The sequence below is a fragment of the Festucalex cinctus genome, chromosome 16, assembly GCF_051991245.1.
Source record: "Festucalex cinctus isolate MCC-2025b chromosome 16, RoL_Fcin_1.0, whole genome shotgun sequence".
NCBI lineage: Eukaryota > Metazoa > Chordata > Actinopteri > Syngnathiformes > Syngnathidae > Festucalex > Festucalex cinctus.
In genome coordinates, this window is record NC_135426.1 from 575,403 (window position 1) to 601,493 (window position 26,091).

The following is a 26,091-nucleotide window of genomic DNA, read 5'->3' on the forward strand; positions in this document are numbered from 1 at the left end:
GAGCCCAAGGCCGCAGAACGAGGCCCAGCGGGCCCCCACAGCGCCCCATCGGTCCCCAGCCCCCATCCCCCCACGACCCCCCCCCCCCCCCCCCCGCACCCCACCCAAACCCGCCACCCACCACGACCCAGGCCCCACCACCCCCGGCCCCCAAACCCCCGAACACACCCCGACCCCCAACACCCAAATACCTCCACCCCCCCCCCCAAACAAGCCCCCCCCCCCCCACCCCCCCCCGACGACCGCCAACCCCCCCGCGAACCCGGCCCCCCGCGAGCCCCCCCCCCCACCCCCGGAAACCGGCACCGGGCAGCAGCGCAGAGAGGGAAAACGTGCCCACCCCACCTCCAGCCGTGCGAGAGTAGCACAGCGGCGGGAGGGGGGAAGCAGAGGAGGAAGCACCAGGGGAAAAGGCGGAACACCAGAACACCGAGCCCGGTGGGGAGAGGCCCCGGTCGTCACGCCAGCGTACTAGTGACACCTAACCCTGTTACTGAGTCCGCCAGCTCGCCGACTGGCGAGCTCTACCCTTACACCGTGAATGTGGCCCCACCCAGTGTATATACAAGTGTGTGCGTGTGGTGCATTAAAATTGGGAGCAGGTGAGTCGGAGCAGAGGGAAAAAAATTTCCCCTACTCCGACACACCCGCATCCCCCCCCAAAAAAAGGAGGGACAAAGTGGTGGGGCAGGGACACAGATGGGGGGGACCACAGCGCTGCCAGGCACTGCAGTCCATCCCCTCTGATGGCTCCCCGCCCCAACTCACCCCTCCCCTTGGACATGAACCCCACATGAGGTGAAAAGTTTCTTGATTATTTTCCCCTTGTTGTATTAGTAACCTTTGATGTATTTGACTAGCCAGTAATATAAGGAAGACGCCACAATCAATGTATGTCATTCCTAGTGTATGGTATATTTGACTGTCCATGCATTTTGATTTTCAACGTTGTGAATTCTGGAAATGTATCAGTGTGTTGATACATAACACATCATATGTTGAAATAAGAGATGTGATGACGTGTCTTTGGCTCCTGATAAGCAAAATACTTTTTGAAGAAAGACCTTTTTTCATGCAGGTACCAATCAATCAATGTATTGTATCGAGTAGTGACGGGAGTCAGAGGCAGAGTGTTGAAGCCCGGAGCCAAAGACTGGTGTTTTATTGACATCAGCTTCTCAGTGTTAAACAGCAACTCTTCACTCTGCTGGAGGCTCACAGGATAACTAACATTTCTTCCTTTTATCCTAACCAACTCCTCCCACCCGGAACTCCCACTTCGTCCCAACGTTCCGTGGGTGAATTATGTTCCCATCACTACACAAGCCCCCCCCCCAGAATTCACCCATAATCAAACTCCGGATGACGGGACGGCAAAACGGCCTGTTAAGCTATGTGCTCTCATTCTATTAAAATGTGTTATTATATTGAATACATGTATATGCTTGAATGTTAGATTGTTGTACATTTATTTTGTATTGGTTATGTACTGCAATGTATGAATATTACGTCACTGTCGTAAAATTCGCCATGTACGTGCGGACACTTTACATTTATTGAGATGAAGCGCAGCGGAAGTTGACTTTTCAAGCTGAGCGCGCCACGGCTGCAGGTGTATTGTTCTAGCACTGTGTGAACGAAAAATAAATAACAAAAGACATCCCTATCCCTGAAGTCTGATGAGCATCATTCATTAACTCCGAGCGTGCCATCCCTGCTGTGGAAATGGAAGCAACAAACACAACAGGTTATGGGCCCAGGCACGGCGCGGGAGGAGGAAGATGGCAACGGTTAGTTTTCGACGGGAACGAAAACAACTATGAACTTTGGGAGGTAAAGTTCCTCGGACATTTAAGACTACTTGGATTGAAGGACATTATACTATCTACCGCCGCACCAGACCCGGAAAAGAATGCAGAATGCTACGCGGAGCTAATTCAGTTCCTCGACGACACAAGTTTGTCGTTGGTAATGAGGGAAGCGGCGGATGATGGAAGGCGGGCTCTGGAAATACTACGCAGCCATTACGCCAGTCAGGGTAAGCCAAGAATTATTGCCCTGTATACAGAAGTAACTTCCTTGAAGAAAGAGCCTGAAGAAACTATAACTGACTATATCATCCGTACTGAAAAGGCAGTAACCTCCCTGAGAAATGCAAAGGAGGTCATAAGTGATGGGCTGATAATAGCTATGATTCTGAAGGGTCTTCCAGAATCATACAAGCCTTTTTGCATTCACACAACACAAAGCAGCGATGACTTAACGTTTACACAGTTCAAAAGTAAACTACGAAGCTACGAGGAGACAGAAAAGTTCAACGACAAACCTAAAGTGGACAATGTGATGAAAGTGGACATATCGTCGGTGACCTGCTACGCATGTGGAAACCGTGGACATTTTGCGAGAGACTGCCGTCAAAAAGGAGAAACAAAATGGTGCAACTACCATAGAAGTGCTACACACAGCGATGAGACATGCAGAAGAAAAAGTAAACGGAAAGATGAAGCAAAACAAGCAGCAGAAAAACAACAGGATCAAGAGGAGGAAAAGACATTCCGTATTCAAGGTCAGTCAACAATACCTGCCAGACAACATTAAGAAAAATGGATTAATGGTGGATTGTGGAGCAACATCACATATTATAAATGAGGAAGACAAATTCACAACATTTGATGAGACTTTCAACCCAGCAAAACATTATATGGAACTAGCCGACGGAAAAAGACAAAACAATGTGGCGTTGAAAAGAGGAGATGCCAAGGTGGTACTGCAGGAAAAGAAAGGATGTTTGGACGTCACTTTGAAGAAAGCCTTATACATACCAACGTATCCACAAAGCATCATCTCAGTGAAAGCAGCTATGATGGATGGAGCCAAAGTGACATTTGAAGAGGGACAAAATGAACTTATAACCAAAGATGGAACGGTCTTCAACATTGAGGAACATGAAAGACTATACTACATGAGAACGGTAAATAACCACAAACATTTTGGTGAGTCATATAATGACATGGAGTCAAAGGACAATGTGAGTCTAACGTGTGATGTCAAAACATGGCATGAGATCTTGGGACATTGTAATGTGGATGATGTGTTGAAATGACCAAATGTGGTAGATGGTATGAAAATTACAGGCAACACAAAAATAGATTGCAATGTATGTACAGAGGGAAAATTCATCAACAGTAGAAATAAGAAATCGGATGCAAAAGCTAGTGCACCTCTTGAGTTGGTACATACTGACTTATCAGGTCCCATTGAACCCACTAGTCAAGATGGCTACAAATATGCAATCTCATTCACAGATGATTTTTCAGGTGCAGTGTCTGTTTATTTTCTCAAAAACAAAAGTGACGCAACATTAGCAACAGAAAAATTATTTGCAGACAGTGCACCATATGGCAATGTCAAATGCATTAGGTCAGATAATGGAACAGAATACACCAGCAATGCATTTCAATCACTCTTAAGGGATAAAGGCATTAGACATGAAACATCATCTCCATACTCTCCACACCAAAATGGTACTGCCGAAAGACAGTGGAGAACACTTTTCGAAATGGGGAGGTGCCTGTTGTTAGAAAAGGGGTTACCAAAAGTGCTGTGGCCTTATGCTGTTCAAAATGCTGCTCATATCCGTAACCGATGTTACAATGACAGGACTAAAAACACTCCATATTTCCTGATGACAGGAAGAAAACCCGATCTTTCCAAAATGTGGGTTTTTGGATCAGACTGTTAAGCATACAAGCATGATCACAAGAAATTAGATGCCAGATGTGAGAAAGGGATATTTGTTGGATACAGTAGGAACAGCCCAGCATATCTGGTGTATAATCCACAAACAGAAAAAGTGCCAAAACACAGACTGGTAAAATTCATCAAAAATAACAGTGTTGAAAAACAAACACAGACAAATGAGAATGAATCAGAAATCCTGGGACGCATGACTAGAAAGTCTAGTCCAGAGGAGAGGGAAGATAAACCGCATAATGAAGTTAGCAAAGAAAGTCAGGACTTAAATAAGAACGAGGACATGATAGACACAAGAGAAGTAATAGCTGCCGTTTTAGACGATATATTACGAAGGGAGACGGAGGCCATTTACGAAAAGACCATTAAATCGATACACTATATGAATATAAAAATAAATTAGCAAATATTATTCGAATAAGAAAGAAAGATTATTACTATGAATTATTAGAACAGAATAAAAGCAATACACAAGAAATATGGAAAACACTAAATCATGTAATTAAAAAAAGTTCTAAAAAAACAAATTTTCCACAATATTTTATAAAAGATAACGATATGGTAATTGATGAAATTTCTGACATAGCTAATAATTTTAATGAATATTTAGTTAACGTGGGCAGCAACTTGGCAAATAAAATCCCAGAGCCAAGAAACAAACATGAAATAGATAAGAACATCGTAAATAATTCATCCACTATGTTCCTTAATGGTGTTAATGATATTGAAGTATTAAATGTTGTGAAAACATTAAAAAATAAAAAGTCTACTGACTGTCTTAACATTGAGATGACATTAGTAAAAAGTATTATAGAATATATTGTACAACCTTTTACATATATTTGTAATTTATCATTTAAAACTGGTATATTTCCATCAAAAATGAAGATAGCCAAAGTCATTCCTGTTCATAAAAGTGGAGAAAGACACACGTTTAATAACTACAGACCAATATCATTGTTGCCACAGTTCTCAAAAATTCTAGAAAAATTATTTTCATATAGATTGGATAATTTTATTGAGAAACATAAGCTCTTAAGTGAAACCCAATATGGGTTTAGAGAAAAACGGACCACCTCAATGGCAGTCATGGAGCTTGTAGAAGCAATATCTACCGAAATAGATAATAAAAAATTTACTGTTGGGATTTTTATGGATTTAAAAAAAGCTTTTGATACTATAGATCATTCTATATTAATGAATAAATTAAAGAAATATGGAATAAGAGGTTTAGCTTATAAGTGGATGAAAAGTTATTTGGAAAATAGATATCAGTATGTGCAGTTTAATAATGTACAATCAGAACACATGAAGATCACTCATGGAGTTCCCCAAGGGTCTGTGCTCGGCCCTAAATTATTTATACTGTATATAAATGATATTTGCTGTGTCTCAAAAACATTGAAAAGTGTCTTATTTGCTGATGATACAACTTTCTATTGTTCAGGAGAAAACCTGAAGCAGCTTCTGACTACTGTGGAGTATGAATTGAATCTATTTAAAAAATGGTTTGATGTAAATAAATTATCATTGAATTTAGATAAAACCAAGTTCATAGTTTTTGGCACTAGACAAATCACTCATCAAGTCAAAATTATGGTGAATTCAATTGAAATAGAAAGGGTGAATGAAAATAAATTCCTTGGAGTTATTATCGATGATAAATTATGTTGGAAGCCACACATAGAAACTGTTAAAAGGAAAATGTCAAAAATCATAGGGATACTCTATAAAAGTAAGGATGTTTTAAACATGAAATCATTATATATATTATATAGTTCATTATTATTACCATATTTGACCTATTGTGTGGAATTATGGGGAATGGCATATAAAACAAATACTAACACCGTTTTCAAATTGCAAAAGAAAGCTATAAGAATTATTAATGGATCAAAGTATACAGAGCCAACACATCCACTATTTATTAAATTAAATGCAATGAAATTTTATGACTTGGTGGATTTTAAAATAGCACAAATAATGTATAAAGTTTATAACAATTTACTCTGCCACAGTACTCAGAAGTTATTTGAAATTAGACACAGTCCTTATGATATAAGGGGTACAAGTGTGTACAAAAAACCCAAAACAAGAACAAATATTAAGCAAAGGTGTGTATCTGTAAAAGGTGTTGATCTGTGGAATCATCTGGAAATTGCTCTGAAAAATTGTGACTCAATGCTGGAGTTTAAAAAAATGTTTAAAAGTAAAGTTCAAAAAAATTATCTATGTCAGACCAGTATATGAAAAATGTACATGTGAGTATGTGTAAGTGATCTGGATAGGTATTATGGTATATGTTTAGTAAATTTATGTATATATGTTTTTGGTAAATGTGAATATGTTAAGTGCACTTGTGTATATATATATATATATATATATATATATATATATATATATATATATATATATATATATATATATATATATATATATATATATATATATATATAACTTGGGTTATATATATCATTTATTATTTTATTATTATTTTTAATAATTAGTAAATTAAAATTGTATTAATAATGAAATAAGTTTAAATATATTTAGTAAAAGGGGTAGGACTAGATAAGTTTTTAACTTCTTCCTACTCCCTTTTGAACATGTAAGTTATGATTAATTGAATGATTATGTTATTGGGATTTTCTTCTATTTTGATTGTTGTTGTTTTTTTGTTTTATCTCTGCTGTTCATCTGTTTATATGTTCAAAAAATAATAAAAGGAAAAAAGGAATACAGGTGAAAGACCACTAGAGGGGGCTACTTCAAGGATTGGTTCTCGTTTGAACCGTATAAACGCATACGAGGAAGAGCCAAGCACATGTGACAATACCAAGACGATTCCGGATGAAGCTCAAGCCTCTATAAGTGACCCCCGCGTGAATCTACCCGAAAATCAACGAGAAAAGACACACGGCGCGACGGCCGGGGGTGAGCGAGGTCCAGAACGACAGATTTCTGCTATCGAAGATATTTCCGATGCGGAAGTTCATCAAACAGTACCATCTCTGACCGCCGGACAAGCTAGGATAAGCGTTATCCGACGTAATACATCGTGCGGTAAGTTAATATTATATAAGATTTAACTTTATGTATAGTTAAGAAAAGTTTATAATATATTTTTATAATCTTTAAACTAATACTAGAATACGTGGCGGGGTATAGAACTACATCTCCCAAGTGGTATAGGGTTGCGAGATGGCGGAAGACTGCATCTCCCAAAAGGCTTTGCGTTGATAGAGCGGGCGGGGGTGTATGTGTGTTTAAAAAAAAAAAAAAAAGTACCGTTAAGTGAAACTAGAGTATCTTAAACGTTTGTTTTTAAATTATATTATAACGATAGTATATTTTATGTCTGTGAGGGTTTAAAAAAAAAAAATTCTTTTATATTCAGATCACGAACCGAGGAGGGGGAGGAGGAGGAGGAGAAGATCCCGATCTTCGGATAGTAGTGCCGAACGTGGAAGGAGACCCTCCCCTTCGGTCATCAACGGTAATATTAATGGGATATTTTATAGATTTTGAAATTAAAGTCTTTTAAAAAAAAAAAAAAAAAAAAAAAAAAAGTGTATATATGTAGGTAGAGATTCGACACGGAGGTGGGGGCGGAGAAGGAGGTCTAGATCTTCAGACCGCGGTATTGAACGTGGAAGGAGACCCTCCCCTTCGGTCATCAACGGTAATATTAATGGGATATTTTATAGATTTTGAAATTAAAGTCTTTTTAAAAAAAAAAAAAAAAATGTGTCTATATAGGTAGAAGCAGAAGGAGGTCTAGATCTTCAGACAACGGCAACGAACGGGGAAGACAACACCGCCGTGCGGACGACAGTGACGCTAGCAGCGGGGTGACAAGGAGACGGCGGAGCTTCAGCCCAGCATTCTACGAACGTGCGAACGACAGCGACATCTACCGAGGGGTGTCAAGGAGACGTCGGAGATTCAGCCCTGCATTCTACGATGACAACGGACGCGTAAGGAGATGGGGTGTCTACGGGGCTAAGACGAAACTTAAACGCATTATATGTGATCTTCTTGAATATGTGTAATATACTGTTTTAAACCCCCTCAAATATTAAACCTTTTTTTTTTTTTTAAATGGAACACTATAATATCGGATCGCAACATTGTGAGGGGAATTTAAATGATAATATAAGGGGTGAGATGGATCATTTTCAAAATTTTTCCGACCCTCTAGAATCTATGCTATCCCTCCTCGATTGTCCTATTTTAAACCCTAATGATAATTTGATGCCTCAAACGCTAAACCTAGGGGATGAATTAGCATTATCGCCGCCCCCATTTACACAAAATAGTATACAAACGATACTATGTAATGATAATGAAAATATTGAACGAGTAACCGATCATTTGATGCTTCAAACGTTATACCTAGGGGATGAATTAGCATTATCGCCGCCCCCATTTACACAAAATAGTACACAAACGATACTATGTAATGATAATGAAAATATTGAACGAGTAACAATACCTCCTCATGAAATGCTACAAATTTATGATGAAACGACATCAAATAGTCACGTTTTACCATCTGTATCACAATATCCGGTAGGCAATATCGTTCAAGAGGGGGGTGGGGGTATTGTCAGAAGACCCTTATTTAATAATATAGAATTTCGTAGACGTTTATATTCACCTACCCCCGACGGACCCCGTGATTTTGCAGATTTCTATTTAAATATTGATGATAATTTGAACGAGATAATCAACGAGGTTCTTAGGTCTACCGCAGAAGGGGACGTCATTCAGACGGAGCTTATAAGTGATAATAGAAATATAAATTGTCTTTTACAACGTACAAATAATCCAGATATTGTTGTAAATGAGGTTCATAATTTACTAGAAAAACTCGTACAATCTAACGGCGAAAACCTAACGAATAATAATATAGAAATTATATTTCAAATTGTATCCAATATGCGTGGCGGGTCTAAACGAAAACTGCTACAATCTACAAACGCTGAAATTCTAAGAAAAAAGAAGAAACACATGTACGTAACGTTCAATAAAGATAACAAGGTGTGTTTTGCCCTGGCGATAGCATACTTATTGGATGAAACATTAACGACGGATCAAGCAAATCAAAGGGCTGTCTTTTTACACGAAAGCGTCGGTCTACGATGTGAAACGGCCGTTAGTCTATCGGACGTACATAAATTCGAATCATTTATTAAACGCAAGATTGTAGTCTTGTATAGAAATGATAGCTGTAAACCATTGTCTTTTTTTTGAAACTCAATATCCGAAATGAGAGGATGCTTTGTTTGTGATTTTGTTGGGGGAGCATTTTTACGGAATAAAACGAATCGAAGGTTTTATCGGAAATGCATATTTCTGCAGACAGTGCTACAAAGGGCACGAAAACTGGAATACTCATAACTGCGTAGGGCATTGTAATATATGTCTTAATTCATTCTGTAAACAACAGCCGATAAAACTTATCTATTGCCAAGATTGCAATAAAACTTGTTTAAATAACGACTGTTATGTTAAACATAAAAAGCCGAAGGAAACGTGTAAGAGTAATTGCGACACGTACAAAAAATGTCTTAAATGCGGATTTTCTATGTACCATAAATTAAACGATAATTCCTCAAAACATGTTTGTCCTCCAACCCGCTGCGTGGTGTGTGAGGAGATCCTGTCGGATAATGACGAGGCGATAGTCGATCCTCATGAATGCTTTATGCCGACTTTAAAACAGGTCCCCGCGTGTAAAATAATAATCTACTATGATTTTGAAACTTACATAGATCAGGACGGAAACCATAAAGCATACCTAGTCTGTACAAAATCGGGAGTTTTCGAAAAACATTGGAAAGGGACAGATTGCGTTGAACGATTTATTGACTATTTTAGAAACCCGCGTTTTAAGAACGCGACCTTTATCGCTCATAATGCTAGAGCCTTTGATTCATACATCTTAATCAACAAAATGATCGAGTTGGGTATTACCCCCGAAATTATTATGCAAGGTAGCAAAATTATCTGTTTTACAGATGTACATTACAAACTGCGATATATCGATTCAATAGCTTTTCTCAGTATGGCCCTTAATAAAATGCCTACTTCTATGGGGTTTGAGGATCAAATGAAGGGGTACTTCCCCCACTCATTTAGTTCCCTAAAGCATTTAGATTATGTAGGCGTTTATCCAGACCCAAAATATTATGGCATAGAGCGCATGACAACCCCCCAAAGATCAGAATTTTTAAAATGGTACGAGAAAGCGTCTAAAGGCGTCTTTAATTTCGCGGAGGAATCTTTAATGTACTGCAAAAACGATGTAAACATTTTAGAGATGGGCTGTGAGCGATTTAGGGAGGAGTTTTTAAATAGTACAGGTGTAGACCCTTTTAACGCTATAACAATCGCGTCGGCATGTATGAAGGTTTTCAGAACTAAATTTCTACTTCCTAAAACTCTAGCGATTAGTCCGTCAGATCATTATAATCAACGGGTTAAGACATTCTCGCGCGACTCGATCCAATATCTAATGTGGATAATGCATAGTCAAAATATAGACATAAGACACGCTTTAAACGGAGGCGAAGTTAAGATCGGGCAATATTATGTCGATGGTTATGCAAATATAAACGGTAAGGCCTGGGTATTTGAATACCTCGGATGTTTTTATCACGGATGTAATGAATGTTTTGACCCTGCCAAGATTTGTCCGATGACTAAGAAACCTTTCGCAGAAAAATTAGAAGCGTGCGAAAAGAAAATGCGCAATCTGATTTACAAACACGACGTACATCTTACTGTTATGCGCGAACACGTATGGAAGGAAATGAAGCGTTCTGATCCTGAGATAAGAGAGTTCTTGCGTAATTCAAAATTCCCTGAACCTCTTGTAGCACACGACGGGCTTTTTGGGGGGAGAACAAACGCCTTTGTTTTGCGTTATACAGCGGCGGCTAACGAGCGCGTTTTGTACGTGGATGTTACTTCTTTGTATCCTTTTGTCAATAGCACCTGTTCATACCCTCTGGGTCATCCTCGCATTACTTATAAAGATTTTGGAGATCCGAGGCAATACTTTGGTTTTATCAAAGCCACAGTCAAACCACCGAGAGGGCTGTACTTTCCGGTACTGCCCTATCACCCCGGGTTTTCACTGGATGCGGTTGCGGTGCGGTTGCAGTGCGGTCCGGCGACGCAAGCAATTAGATTCCATTCATTCGAATGGTGCAGTCTACACCGCTTGCGGGTGCGTTGCGTGTTGACTGCGGAAGGCTTGCGGCGTGCCGCAAGCCTTCCGCAAGGATAGCCTATTTTCTATTTTTGCCGGACGCCGCAGCGGTAGGCCTCCGGCAAATGGCAAGCTAGCACAAAACACATCGAGCGCGACAGGAAGACCGAGGCAGTTTAAAAATAAATTTCCGGTTACCTTTCAGAATAAAATACTCGCCAGCTCCTATTTCGCAAGTTTTTCAGCAAAACGTGACGTGGGCGTCGCCGGGCCATGTGCTCATTCACGGTTTAGACACCAGCGAACATGGACGAGGAGAGGTTTATATTGGAGGTGGAAAACCACAAAATAATATATGACACGGCACATCCTTTTTATAAGGACTGTAATGTATTGTGAGTTTGATGTTCGCGATTGCTTGTTGTGCCCGTCTCGCTTGCCGTACTGAGCGGCAGCCGGACCCGGAAGACAGAAATAAAGAGTGGACCCGCACTGACCCGACTCTCGTTATTAATATACTTTACAAGGACAACCAAAAAAAGGATGCTGCATGGAATCTCATATCTTTCTGCTTCTCTGTTGAGCAGACTTTCTGTATGTTTGTCGTTGTGAAATGCCACATGATCGCGCGCGCGCGGTCCCGCGAGACACGTTGGGAAGTGGGCGGCGACGGAACTGCCGGACCGCAGCTGTGCGGAGCCGGTGTGGATTGACAAAAAAATTGACCCGTCCGGAGCACGCAGTCAAGACGCACCGCACCGCAACCGCACCGCAACCGCATCCAGTGAAAACCCGGGGTAAATCTACTAAAGGTAAATTAATGTTTACACTGTGTCGCACCTGCGCAGAAATAAACAATCAAAAAAGCAAATGTAAGCATAACGATGAGCAAAGAGCGCTGTCGGGCGTGTGGGTGAGTTTCGAATTTATCAAAGCGCTCGATTTAGGGTACACAGTGTCACAAATTGACGAAGTATGGCATTTTGATAAGACGAGTAATGACATTTTTAAACGATATATGGACACTTTTCTCAAGGGAAAACAAGAGGCTTCCGGCTTTCCCTCTCACGTCATCGGTGAAGAGGATAAACAACAGTATATCGCCGACTATCACAAAAATCAAGGTATTCAACTCGAAGCTGCTAAAATAGCATTTAATCCGGCAAAAAGACAGGTGTCTAAATTATGTATGAACTCTCTCTGGGGCAAATGCGCACAGCGTGACAATTTAGATAAAACAGAAATTGTTAATGATTCTGATCGTTTTTTCAATCTATTATTTTCGGGGATGTACGAAGTTAAGTTTTTCCATTTCCTCAATGACCGAGTCTCACTGATACAGTACAATTACAACCAAAACTGTCAAATACCTTCTGCCAAGTCAGCTAATATTTTTGTAGCATGCATGACCACCGCTTACGCGCGCATGTTAATGTACGCGTATCTGGAAAAGCTACAAACTAGAGTGTTATATACAGATACAGACAGTCTAATCTATTCGGTAAAAGAGGGTGAGGACGTGCTTCCTACAGGCGATTTACTCGCCGGATGAACTTTGTGGCGATAGTATCCAAGAATTTGTCTCAACAGGACCAAAGAGCTACGCGTACAGAACCAGGGATAGCGGGAAAACTGTAATGAAGGTAAAAGGTATCACCCAAAATGTCGACGCGTGTCAACGCATTAATTTTGACAGCGTCAAGGATTTGGTGGAGGGATACATTAGTACCGAGGGGGCGCGGTCAGATGTTATCAGCACCCCCCAATTCAACATTATACGTAATAAGAAGGGGTTTCATCTGAGAAACAGCTCATTTATGAAAAAGTTCAAAGTGGTGTACGACAAACGACGTCTGCTATCCGATGGCTATACTCTTCCATTCGGTTATTAAAGCGATACTGTGTTTTATTTGAGGAGGGGAAAAAAAAAAAAAAAAAATGGAAATGACCCAAGTTGATTTGGATCCGAGATTGCAAGTACCTTTTTCATGTTTAATTGCTGGGCCTAGCGGCTGCGGGAAAACTTTTTTTGTGAAAAGTGTTTTGGAAAATTGTGAACATGTGATGCAAAGATCCCCTGAGAATATTGTATTTTTTTTTTCATCTAACCAAACGTTGTATGATGACCTTGCAAAAGTGAATAAAAAGATTAAATTTGTGCGTGATTTGCCCGAGTCGTTTGATGATGAAAATTTGTTTCCCAGCCATCAGAGTCATCTGGTTATCCTCGACGATCTCATCTTCCAGGCATCCGACAATCCCGAGGTGGTAAAAATATTTACACAGTATAGACATCATAAAAATATGAGCGTTATGTTGTTGACGCAAAACATTTTCCATCAAGGCAAATACAGTAGAACAATCAGCCTCAATACCAATTATATGGTATTGTTTAAAAATCCTCGTGATAAATTACAAGCTAGTATATTGGCTAATCAAATATTCCCTACAAAGAAAAAATATTTTCTAGAAAGTTTTGAAGACGCCACGAGAGAAGCTCACGGCTATTTATTAGTAGATTTAACTCCAACGTGTTCAGAATCGCTTCGCCTGCGCGCTCAAATACTACCTCATCAATTCCCTGTAACGTATATCGCTAAAAGTTGAAATGTCAAAGCTTTAAAAAAAAAATAAATCGCTATTGCAATCTCTCTGCAAAACGATCCCTAAGAAACGTATTGTTATACTACGCAAAGCCCCCGATAGTCTAATTAAAGCGCTCTGCGAGATCGCTTTGAATCTATTAAAAGGACACATACCTCTAAATCCTTCTCAGTATAAAAAATTGAAGAGACAAAAGAAGTTTATCCGAATATTGGCGGATAAAAAAAATAGTCTGAAACATAAAAGAGCATCGCTCATTCAAAAAGGTGGATTCTTGCTCCCTCTACTGGCCGCAATCGCACCCATCCTTGGAAGTCTAGTAGGGGGTTTAGTCAATAAATAATACGTTATGAGTTTAAAAAATACTCAGAAAATGTTTCTAGTCTCTCCACGCGAAATGGAACGTTTCAGCAAACCCGCACCGACCATCCGTGACAAAGCGGAACATGATTTAGACGCAAAGATGAGAGATATACTAGAAGATGTTTCGTTGGACCAATATCAAAAACTTAAAATGTATCAAGCGCTAATGCAACGTTATTTAGGGGTGCTTAAACAAAGAGATCGTGAGTTGGTTCCGCTCACTTTGACTCTCCCTAATCAACGCGATGCTTTTGGAGAAGAAGGAGAGATGGAAAAGAATAAGAATCAACGCGATGCTTTTGGAGAAGAAGGGGAGATGGAAAAGAAGAAGAAGAAGAAGGACGAGGGGGAGGGTGAGGAGGAGGGGTTATGGGATGAGATGTTACAAACCATCCCGTTACGTCATCGTAAAAACGCCGAATATGTTTTAAGAAAAATATCGTCTCGAGAAGAAAAGGTATGGAATCCCCGAGGCGAGTTTATTTTAAAGGGTCAAACCATTAACGGATCTCACATGAGCGATTTACTCAGCTATCTGACCGTGAACGGTAAGAAGATAGCCGGTCGCGCCCCGCGAGGATGGATGGATTTTTTATACCTGCTTTATAAACTCAATATACCGGAGACTGCCGTTTCTAACCCTTACGCCAGAGAACAATTAAAACGTCTAAAAAACAATCCTGCTATAACGGCCGAAAGTGATGACGTTGAAAAAAAGAAAAAGAAGAAGAAAAATCGTCCTGCGATTAAGTGGGAGGGATTATTTTATTTTTATTTTTTTTTATTTTTATTTTTTTTAAAAGAGCTCAGAATTGTTCATTCGGTAGTCTTACCGATTCAACGTCTTGTCATCATTGCTCTTTTTTTTTTTTTTTTGTGTATGTGTGCGTGCGTTTGCGTGCGTGCGTTTGCGTGCGTGCGTTTGCGTGCGTGCGTTTGCGTGTTTGCGTGCGTGCGCGTGCGTGCGTGTGCGTGCGTGCAAATACGTATAAATTTATACTCATTCATTCACCTAAAACCTTATAAATATCCCATTACCCTTCGCCTTAACCAGGTACTTCAGAATCTTGCCAGAGTCGTGAGGTTTAAATGGTCAGGAGACCAGAGAAAAGGTCAGAAAAAAAAAAAGAAATAAAGAGAAAAGAAAGGTAAATCAAAGTGAAATCCAGCACCGACCAAACACTTCCTGCCTTCCCCATGATTACAAAATCAAAGTCTTACGCCAACCCCGGAAGCCTCTAAATTCCAGCAAATTTAGCGAGATCTCAAGAGCCCAGAGGAAAAACTAAAGAGAGGAAGGAGGGAAGGATCGATAAGGCAGAGTGAAATCCATAGAAGCCAATACATCCAATCCATCAAGGTGAAGTCCAGCACCAACAAGACCCCTCCTGCGTGGTTACAAAACCAGAGTCTTATGCCAACCCCAGAAACCTCATACTTCTAATAAATTAAGATCTCAAGTGACCAGAGGAAAAACTAAAGAGAGGAAGGAGGGAAGGATAGATAAAGCAAAGTGAGAACCACAGACACCAGCACCAACTGATTCAAGGGGCTGTGGGAGGGAGAGGGTACTTCTGTTGAGTTTCAGTAGATGCTGGTGCGACGGATCTGGCATGCATAAGGACCACCACCAAAGAAAGAAGCCGTCAACCGCGGTCCAGCAAAGCGAGCACTCCCCCCCCCCCCCCCCCCCCGGAATCCCCAGGCCGCGGCAGCACCAAGGCCACCCCCAAGCCACCCGAGCGGACACCGGTCGGCGAGCCGACCCAGACACCCGGAACACCCCCGCCCCAGCCCCGGCCCACCCCCCCCGAGCCCAAGGCCGCAGAACGAGGCCCAGCGGGCCCCCACAGCGCCCCACCGGTCCCCAGCCCCCATCCCCCCACGACCCCCCCGCACCCCACCCAAACCCGCCATCCACCACGACCCAGGCCCCACCACCCCCGACCCCCAAACCCCCGAACACACCCCGACCCCCAGCACCCAACCCCCCACCCACCCATACCTCCACCCCCCCCCAAACAAGCCGCCCCCCCCCCGACGGCCGCCACCCCCCCCGCGAACCCGGCCCCCCGCGAGAACCCCCCACCCCCCCCCCCCCCGGAAACCGGCACCGGGCAGCAGCGCAGAGAGGGAAGATGTGCCCACCCCACCTCCAGCCGCGCGAGATTTGCACAGCGGCGGGAGGGGGGAAGCAGAGGAGGAAGCACCAGGGGAGAAGGCGGAACACCAGAACACCGAGCCCGGTGGGGAGAGGCCCCGGTCGTCACGCCAGAGTACTAGTGACACCTAACCCTGTTACTGAGTCCGCCAGCTCGCCGACTGGCGAGCTCTACCCTTACACCGTGAATGTGGCCCCACCCAGTGTATATACAAGTGTGTGCGTGTGGTGCATTAAAATTGGGAGCAGGTGAGTCGGAGCAGAGGGAAAAAATTTCCCCTACTCCGACACACCCGTATCCCCCCCCCAAAAATGAATATGTATATGTGTGGTGCATTAAAAAAGGGAATGGAGGGACAAAGTGGTGGGGCAGGGACACAAATGGGGGGGACCACAGCGCTGCCAGGCACTGCAGTCCATCCCCTCTGATGGCTCCCCGCCCCAACTCACCCCTCCCCTTGGACGTGAGGTGCATTAAAATTGGAGGGGAGTTGAAGGGTGAAGACGGTGTTTCCACCCTTCCCCACCCCACCAAGAAATGTGTTGTGTGCCCTATGTGTATATTTACAAAGTGTATAGTGCAAGCTAGTGAAGTGAGTAAGAGGAGCGACCAGCGGGGCCTCACCCAACCCGGCGGGTGTAGGTGGCACGCCCGCCCCCCAGCACCCCCACCCCCACCCGCCCCCCACCTCATCCACCCGGCACCACAATGGGCGGACAGCCAGCGCAGCAGGGCTACCGGACAGCCCACCGGCCACCGGAGCCCGCCCGGGGCGCCAGGAGTTATACCGGAGTGGGGCAGGCCCCAAACCCCCGCCCGGCCCCCGGAGCCCGACGCCCGGGCCGGGGAGGGAGCCCCAGGCCCAGGGAGAGGGAGGGGGAGGGGCCGCAGGGCAGACAGGGAAGGGGGGGGGGGGCGGGGCGAATACGACAAGAAGGCGAAAGGGCGGCTGCAGGGGAGGAGGGGGGGGGAGGAGGAGGGAGGGCGACAAGGGAAAAGGGAGGGAGGCAGAGGAGGATGGGCGGGAGAAGGCGAGGAGGGAGAGGCGACGGGGGGGAGGAAGGGGGAGGGGAGAGGGAACCACGGGGCACACCGGAGGCCCACCCACCCCGAACCGCGCCGCCGGGCACGGAGCAGCGGACCGCGCCGGGACGGCACCGCCCCGGGCACCAGGGGAAGCACCCCAACACCGCACCCCACAGGGGGCCCAGGGAGCGGCCAAGACGCAACCGCCACCGAGCAGACAACGGGGGGGGGCAGAACCACCCCCGCCCGACCACAGGGGACGGCGTCAAGAAGATTGACTAATTAGCATGCAGTAACACCAAGTGTTGATGCTTAGTGCCCACTAGAAATAGATCTTAAGGAGTTATTGAGTATAGTGTCGTATAGTGTGGTATGCTCGAGCCCACTAGCAGCAACTAGGTTCCTGACTATATAAAAATAAAAACAATCAGATACAAAATACCAAATACAGAAGCAGCGAAAACAGAAGTTGTAACAATGTGGTGGCTCTCGTTAACAGGCAGAATCTTGGCAGGATTAAGTTGCCAAATTGAGATTAAAATATTCTATGTACATAGACCATATTTGTTTAAATCTTGATACTTGATTTTTATTTAAGGCAGAGATTTTTTCCATTGAGATATAATTTATTAGTAAGTTTAACCAGTGGTCGATATTTAGAGATTGTTTATTTTTCCAATTGACAAGGATTATTTTTTTAGCAATAGTAAGGGCTATAAATATAGATTGAGATTGTTTACATGGTAGCTCAGTTATTGTTAAGTCACCTAGTAAACACAATCTTGGAGATAAAGGAAGCCTACAGTTTAATATATCAGCGAGCTTTTCCAAGATTTTAGTCCAGAAATGCAGCACTGGAGTACATGACCATAAAGCATGAAGATAAGTATCGGCAGTGTTTTGTGAGCACTGGAGACAAATGTCGGAGTCAGAGAGTCCCATTTTTTTCATCATATATTGTGTAATATATGTTCTATGAAGTATCTTATATTGGATAAGTTGCAAATTTGTCTGTTTGGTCATTTTAAATACATTTTCACAGATTTGGGTCCAAAAGTCTGGTTCCGGAACTATAGACAAGTCTTTTTCCCATTTTAAAGTCGGTAAATACGTTTTATTTGTGTATAAAAATAACTTATATATTTTTGATATTTTCTTTATTGTTGTTGGAGAAAGCTTTATAATATCTTTAGCTAAGACAGGCAGTTGGAGCGTATCCTGAAGTGTTGGGATTTGTTTCTTAACCATATTTTTAACTTGCAGATAATGTAAGAAATTTCCCTTTTTTATTTCATATTTCTGGACCAAGTTTGTATACGATATAAACTTATTATCTGAGAAAAGATGATGAAGGTGTGTAATTCCTTTCTGCTCCCATAGGCTTAAATGGAACGACTGATTATTAAGTTGAAAGTCGGGGTTATGCCAAATGGGAGAGAGCCCACAGGGCGCCAATTGGGAGTTTGTAATTTCTAATGCCTTCCACCAGGCAGTCAGGGTGGCGGCTATCATTGGGTTTTTAAAACAATTATGTCGTCTTATTGATTTTGTAATAAAGAGTAAATCTAACAGTCTAAGATTATTACAATCCTTCTGCTCCAATTCCAAGGTAACTTTTTGTAAACTTTGGATCCAAGCGTGAAAACATGGCAATCGTACCTTGTCCACGTGGTCCGTCTCCACGCCGAACTTGCCTCCGTAGCCGTACGACGCTTTGGGCGTTGTCTCCTGATGTTTCACCTGCTCGTGCTCGGCGGCCACTTTGGCCCTCAGCTCGCTAACGCTGCAAAAGAAAACAAGTACAGTGATACCTCGGCTCACGAACGCTTCAGCTCACGAACATTAAATTCGCGAAAATTTAGTCTCGGCTGACGAACTACTTTTTGGCGGACGAACCAAACCACGCGGTCGAACAGCACTACGGTGGCGGCCACAAGAAGCTGACGCACGCTCACGGCGTCCCAGTTCGTCACCCCCTTTCTTTTAGTGCGGACGCGGTGTGTGTTTGATAGACATTTTGAGTGTACTTTTGCTATTATGGGACCGGAAAAAGACCCCACCAAAGGCTAGTGTTAATCCTAATGCTTACCAGCGAGGGACGGCGATTCGGCGGCGCGTTTGCATTGTAGTCAATGGAGTTCGCGCCACTAAAAAAAGCGAAAGTGCCATCACCTACCTCAAAAAAGGAGAAAATCGTGCCACGGCTGTTTAGTCCCAGGAAAGAGGTGAAAGTAGTTGGCGGTGCTCACTTTTTGTTGACTCGCTAAAGTGCTCCACTTCCTTGTTCACCAAGGGACACACCTCCTCCGCTTCGGTGAGCACGAAAGTGCGAATGAGCGACAACCGTTCCATAAACACTCTACGCGGTGAAACGCTCGCGAATGAAGTAAGTCTACCATTGCTACTATCCTTAAGAACTACCATCACAAAGTAAAATAAAAAGACTTTATTATACAGTACAATTTATTTCTTTAATTACAATACAATAGCACATTTATTATACATAAAATAAGGTATATTTTTGTGTAATTTTAAGGGTTATTTAGTAGAAAATTATGTTTTATAGGGACCTGGGAACGGATTATTCTCATTTTAATGGTTTCTTATGGGAAATAAATGTTTGGAAGAAGAACTTTTCGGCTTACACACACTCTCTGGGAACCAATTAAGTTCGTGAGCCGAGGTATCACTGTAGTTACCTTCACTTTCATCACTTCTTTTTAGCAGGCCTTAAGCATTGTGGAAAAGAAAAATGGACATGAAATATAGCAACCTCGCTCAAATTCATCATAGTGCTATTTTTGGAGTATTAGGTATGTAACGATAATATTGTGATATTGCGATATTAAAAAACTGCCATAATATATAGTTGTCGTCATGTCACACGATAAAAGCAGCACAAAGTCAGGTTGATATCCATTTGTGCAGTTGTAGCACCCTCTGGTGGTGAGTTTTTTTTTTTTTTTTTAGTGCAGTTTAATTTTCACAAGCCATGTTTTGGCACTTCTATGTTTCAAATCACATGAAGGGGAACACAATTTGCTTGTGAACCGAGTCGATATGTGGAGGAACTCAATGTGTGCTTGCATTAGGAAGTGCCTCAATATAAATATTCTATTTATGTTTTTAATAATTCAATCTTTTTCATTGTACAAAACAACAATATTGTGTGTGTTTTTTTTAAGTATGAGCTTTTTTTTTTTTTTTAAACAATATTCTGACATTTTTTGTATTGCCAATCTCCCTTCAATATGGTGATAATTATCGTATCGTGAGCTTCATATCATATCATATCATATCATATCATATCATGATGTTAGTATATCGTTACATCCCTAATATATGAATTAGGGAACTAGTTAGAGGAAGGATATGAGGATATCATCATGGCATCACTTCATTTTCATCCGTGCCAGTTGACCCTGAGCTTTTTCTCCACTGGCCAGCAGAGTGGAGTCTGCCAACTCTCCCGGTCCTTTCTGTAGCACAGCTTGTTTTGTTTTTTTGCAAGTGCCATATTAGGCGCTAACTGGATCTGCTTCCCGTTTCTGCGCTCCGACCGCCGCCGTATAAGCAAACACGGCGGGGACCCAAGTGGGCAAGCGACGGACGACACCTTGACTGACCTGATGGGCTCTTTGTGTCCCGAGCCTGGGACAGTCTTGGCCCCCCACCTCTGCTCCTGTTCCGACACGTCATTCTGAAACAGGAAGCGCTTGCGTCAACCCACATCCGGCCCCCGCAACAGGCAGGAAGTCCTCGTGCTTGTGCAGCACCTCGAAGTCCGGGTCCGTCTCCCAGTCGTCGTCGCCGCCGCCTTGTGCAGCCACCTTCGTGCTCACGTTGTGGCCTGCCGCCGACTTCCACATCTGCACGAATAACACACACACTCAATAAATAGTGCATGGGGAATAATTCCAATTGGGATGATGGGGGGGAGGGGGGGGAGATGTGCACGCTCGTTTCACTTCCCCAAAGTGAACCGCTCTAAAATTTGTCTTTTACAAATTGTACATGCATCTGGGGGGCTTTTCATTTCTAAAAAAAAAAAAAAACATTTTGTGACTGTATATTTCTCATAATAGCACTACTTGTAAATTAGTAAACATGTTGTAATGTTAGCCCCCTTTATGTTGTCACACAAGTTACCAGTTCATCAATTACAACATTGCATCAACATCAAAATGTTTGGTTAAATAAATAATAAAACATGAGGAAGTTGAAAGAGAAGTTGACGTTACCTTTCTAGTCAGTCACTTGAGTTGTTTCCGCGTCTCAGCCGATGCGAAAACACAAACGTGCGCGAGCGTCAGAGTCGTGTGCACGAGCGGAGGATGGTCATGTGATCCGACTCTGACTGACAAATGTTAGCCAAAAAACCACTCCATCTAATTCCTGAGATGTCAGATAATTATAGTTTTTTTTTTTTTTAATTCTTCAAATATATCTCCGAGTGAATGCAGCAGATGCAGTTAGGATCAACCAGGCCACTTTTAGACCTTTATTATATTCCTGTCAGACCAAAAATGAACACTTGAGGCCAGAATATCAAACTGTTTCTCCATGATAACGTTCTTAGTATCATGTATACAAATGAAAGTTTTTGTCTTTCATTTGAGGTGAACTCAAGATAAAACTGCATTGAATCGACAGTAAAGCAGAGACTTCAATTCCCATTGAAAATATCCTTTTATTCAAAAGCTATGTCAGCAAAAAACAACTAACTTGCAAATTGGGATCTTTTTGTGATGAAGTAACATTGTTCCCTGCAGCCCTTTCAAATTGTTACATAGAGTGTACGTCTCCAAAACGGAATGATCAACGTAGGAAAGAAAGACGACTGAACCATTTCAACCAACATTAAATGAGGAGAAATCACAGTCGAATAGCTTATGATGGAATAAACCGAGGTGGTGGACGTGTCAGTACATTTTGCCCAGCCGCCTGTCCGTCCGTCCGTCCGTCATTATTTCAAGCCAAACCTTTTAGTAGCTTTGCGTCATCAACAGCCAATTGGCGTCCAGAACGTACCACTACGTCACACGCAGGAAGCAATTCCGGTTCGACGGGCTTCCAGACGACTCTCGGGTCAGACATGGTCCAACCTCATAACCATGTCATTCTTCAACTGAATTCTCACACGATTATGAAAGAATTGAAGAGTGATGCAGCTGAATGGTTTCCATGTTGCGGAATGCCCGCCTCGGGCTGGCTACTGTTAGCAGCGTCTCTCCTCTGGAATTTATCATCAAGCTTCGTGAACACAGAACGTTCGTGAAAAGTGAGTTTTAGGGTGACCACTTTTGATATATAAATATGTATATAATGATTTGCATTTCGACGCATAACATTTTCCCTTCATGAATATTTCAAAACTAACAGCAGCTTCCTCTAAAATGTCTTCACTGCCCGGCCAATTTATTAGGTACACCACGTGGACGACGGTGTGGTAATTGTTCAAGTTCCGGATGTTTGCAAAGAAACTGGCGAGCGACTGTATGTTTGATATTGTACGTAAAGTGCAAATGTTTGTGTGCTTTACAGACGTCACAGGAAGCCGGCAGCGCACAGCAGCAGCAGCACGTGCACGCCGAGCAGGTAGATGGCCACTAGCAGCCAGTGGGAGGGATTTTAATAACGCAGTATATTGTTATTTTATAAATGTATACCCATGATAAAGAAAAACGTACGTACGACTTTGTATCTTTTTTTATATGAATTTTATTAAATAAATTTTTTATTTTATTTTTAAAAGACGTTACAAACAATGGCATGTTTTAAACTCGCTGAGAGAATACGTCGTCATGGGAACCGTCGGTCGTCTTCTAAAGAATGCACCATTTCCGCTTACGTCGTCGGTGTAACACTTTAATACGTCCGTGTAAGATTTACCGCATTCTCTTAAACTTAGGTAGATAGCTCGTATTGTAATTGACGATCGTGATAGATTATACGATGTGAATATTTAAAAAAAAAAAGACGTTACAAACAATGGCATTTTTTAAACTCGCTGAGAGAACACGTCGTCACACCGGCGCGGCAGGTTGTCATGGGTACCGTCGCTCGTCTTCTAAAGAATGCGGAAACTAATGCATCATTTCCGCTTACGTCGTCGGTGTAACACTTTAATACGTCCGTGTAAGATTTACCGCATCCTCTTAAATTTAGGTAGAAAATACAATGTTGACCGCAGACGGTAGATAGCTCGTGTTGTAATTGACGATCGTGATAGATTATACGATCTGAATATTTTTTTAAAAAAGAGTGTATGCTTTTGGGGTAATATGCAAAATTGGGAGGAAATCCGTATGAATCGAAAAAAGTAGCAGTTCCTTTTTCTTCCAGAGACAGCGCTAACCAGTGCTCTCCCGGTTTGCTCCGGGGATGTGTGTTGACGATATAATAAGAGGGGATAGAGGGCGCTATTATGCGTGTTAACTCATCCGAGGCATAAACACCTCCAAATAAATTCCCTTGTATGCGTTTCATCACGACGTCCAACTCCCTTCCGTTCATCGTCTCAGTAATAGTCCATCAACACCTCCCTTTTCGAGTTAATTTCTAAAATAGTGTCATAACTTGCATAAATTATCATAGTTGCCGTAAAAGGCAGTGGAGCTCGAAAACGCATTTCGAGTCTGAGTGTTCAGCTGGAAACGGTAGATAGAACGCCGTTGTCATCATTCGGGTTTAAATTAAAGGCAAATAGAGCATAGCCCTGTCTGAAGTCTTCATGATTTATACTCAGCGGTAAATCTTTTAAAAACCTCCCCGTCGAAGAAAACAAGTTATGAAACTCGCGCACGGCATTTCCTGCGTTAAATTGTGGTTGAAGCGCCTTAGCCGGTCTGTCTGCCTTCCTGAGTGAGAGCCAGATATTCGATATCAAAGTGGGCAAAGTTAAAAGGATTTAAATTCACCCGGCCTACAAAAGCGCTATGATTGACTAGCGCTAAAACCATATACTTTGGCGTATGCCCCAAAAAAAGATTATCTTGGTGACAGATCCTTGAGAGCTGAGGGATAGAGTAAGTCTTTACATTAATTCGTGAAATGGGATAAAGAGCATTATTTTTGCGGAGAGCCGCCTCGTGACCTAAAGAAACGGCCGGTGCCACCGTTATTTTTTTTTACAAAAAGGGAGGCACCCAATATATTCAGACAGCAATTAGTATCGGGGGGACCCATTAAACAAAAATCATCGTTAGCTCTTGTTAGCTTTAGCCTTAGATCTACATTATTTATGAGGTATCTCTCGCAAAAGAAAATATCGGAGTGAATATCATATCGGAGTGAATATCATCCCACTCGCATAATGGGATGGTAAGGAGTCTATAGAACACCCCGCATTCAGTATTAAAGCATGGGACTTAAGGTTTTTTACGACGGGTCTTTGACTCTTAGTTGCGAACGGAACATTCTTCACAGATTGGGTAAAGTACAAAACTTTTATCACTAAGACGTTTAAGAGGAAGGTATGAAAGATCAGTCGCGTGTAGGGTAAGAGCCATTTAACCACTTCCATACCTTCAAATTATTTTTAGCCAAAAACGTCTTATTCTAATTCGGGTCTTGAGCTCTTTTGAGAAATGATCAATCTTAGAAAGCTCTTATAAAAGGTTTAAATACTATTTTTGATTTCCTGTTTTCTATGTCATTTTATCCCTTATTGATTTTATATTTTATTTTTATATGTGATTTTTATGATTTTTATCTGCGCCTCGCGTTTGTTGAGCGATCAAGAAAGGCACTGAAAATTTTATTTTGTATATATATTATTATTGAAAATAAAATAATTGAAAGACCAATTTTGAATTAATTATTTTATTTGTTTATTTTTATTTTTTATTCTATTTCTTTTGGACATTTTATAAGTCCAAGGTCGTTTTATAAGACCGTATTATTTTCCTTTGAGATGGACACCACAGCAACGAACGTCCAGAAACAGGTAAGTGCACTCGAATAACATCAAACAGTGTCTCCATTTGTATTAATAAAGTCAAATACTCCAGCTTGATATGAAACAAATCCGTATGATCCTCACAAGGATTATTAAATGACTAGGTCAATAACAAATGCAAACAACTAAGAAAAGTGGAGCTGCCAATTTAAGTGAGGTGTCCAGATTATCATTCCCGGGCTCTGTGTGGTTATTCACTTGGGATTGATAGTTGGATGAAAACGGATTGGCCTCATGATAAGAAGACAGTGAATAAACCTAGGTGAATCCACTTTGATATATCGGCTTAACTAATTCCTGTCTCCTCGCGCTGACGCCTTAGAGACGGTGAGGAAAAAGGGGAATTTCTAACCCTTTGATTGGAGAGTCGATCAGGACATAATTTCCCGATTTATAGTCCTGCGGGTAAGCGGAAGTTGACATGTGGCGCCCAACGTGGGGCCTCGATTGACTCATTTTTGTCAAAATCGGGATCGATCGAAGCCCAAACAGGAACCCGAGTGAGCGCGGCTCTGAGTAGTGGGCACAGTGCTTAGAGCTGAAGGCGAACTCGCTGATAAATTGTCATGTCAGATGACCCTGAGCTAACACAAAATTAGTCTCTTTGATAAATGGTGTTTCATGGAAAAGAACTTCTTTAATTGTGAAAATCTAGTGTGATTTTTGAGTTGAAGTTGATTGTACTATTTTGTGTTAAAGGAACGGTGACTGGCTCCCCCAGGAGACTTACACTCCAAAAGAGGCTAAGTGTGAGAAAGCCATTCAAAGTGAATGAGCTTTAACGGCGACCTGCTGCTCTGGTCGGCTGTGAAGGTACTGCTGATGTGCCTGGCAGAGCGCGCTGCACCGCGCTTTCCTGAGGGAGGAGCTGAGTCAAGGGGTGGTTCAAGCCCGCCCATAAAAAGAAGGAGGGCTTGAACAGTTAGAGTTAATGTTAAGGAGCGGCTCGGTGAGAGACAGTCTCTTTTAACTTTGTGATGATAAACTATGGGTTGCGCTATTTA

At 42.2% G+C, this 26,091-nt stretch overlaps 2 protein-coding genes across 6 annotated transcripts in view; one reads left to right on the forward strand and one right to left on the reverse strand.

Annotated features, from left to right (window-relative positions):
• The window catches only part of orc5 (origin recognition complex, subunit 5), a 41,287-nt gene extending 18,548 nt beyond the window's left edge, over positions 1–22,739 (reverse strand). For all 3 annotated transcript variants that reach the window (XR_013278925.1, XM_077499328.1, XM_077499327.1), the window contains exons 1-4: positions 21,369–22,739; positions 20,904–20,996; positions 20,754–20,827; positions 18,787–18,910 (exon numbers count right to left, since the gene is read on the reverse strand). Coding sequence is in view for 2 of the 3 variants with exons in the window: in XM_077499328.1 (XP_077355454.1) it covers positions 18,787–18,910; positions 20,754–20,827; positions 20,904–20,996 (291 nt within the window). In the remaining variant the exon portion in view is untranslated. The remainder of the gene's footprint in view (positions 1–18,786; positions 18,911–20,753; positions 20,828–20,903; positions 20,997–21,368) is intronic.
• Positions 313–10,845, forward strand: LOC144003264 (uncharacterized). 3 transcript variants are annotated; one of them, XM_077499329.1, is made up of 5 exons: positions 313–2,971; positions 6,480–6,816; positions 7,151–7,249; positions 7,337–7,435; positions 7,513–10,845. In XM_077499329.1, the coding sequence occupies exons 1-5, from the start codon at positions 2,468–2,470 to the stop codon at positions 7,803–7,805; spliced, it is 1,332 nt and encodes a 443-aa protein (XP_077355455.1). In that variant the 5' UTR covers positions 313–2,467; the 3' UTR covers positions 7,806–10,845. The 3 variants fall into 3 exon arrangements, 2 of the variants coding, with proteins under 2 accessions (XP_077355455.1, XP_077355457.1); XM_077499331.1 differs by lacking the exon at positions 7,151–7,249; XR_013278926.1 differs by lacking the exon at positions 313–2,971 and having other exon boundaries at positions 6,256–6,816; positions 7,324–7,435.
• Positions 22,740–26,091: the final 3,352 nt, after the last annotated feature.

What these genes read in the sequence shown, in the direction of transcription:
- LOC144003264 (XM_077499329.1), top strand. Translation starts at nt 2,468, where the DNA reads ATGAGACATGCAGAAGAAAAAGTAAACGGAAAGATGAAGCAAAACAAG. An exon ending in CCGACGTAATACATCGTGCG is followed by an intron (nt 6,817 to 7,150) that starts GTAAGTTAATAT and finishes TTTTATATTCAG; the next exon opens with ATCACGAACCGAGGAGGGGG. An exon ending in CTCCCCTTCGGTCATCAACG is followed by an intron (nt 7,250 to 7,336) that starts GTAATATTAATG and finishes GTATATATGTAG; the next exon opens with GTAGAGATTCGACACGGAGG.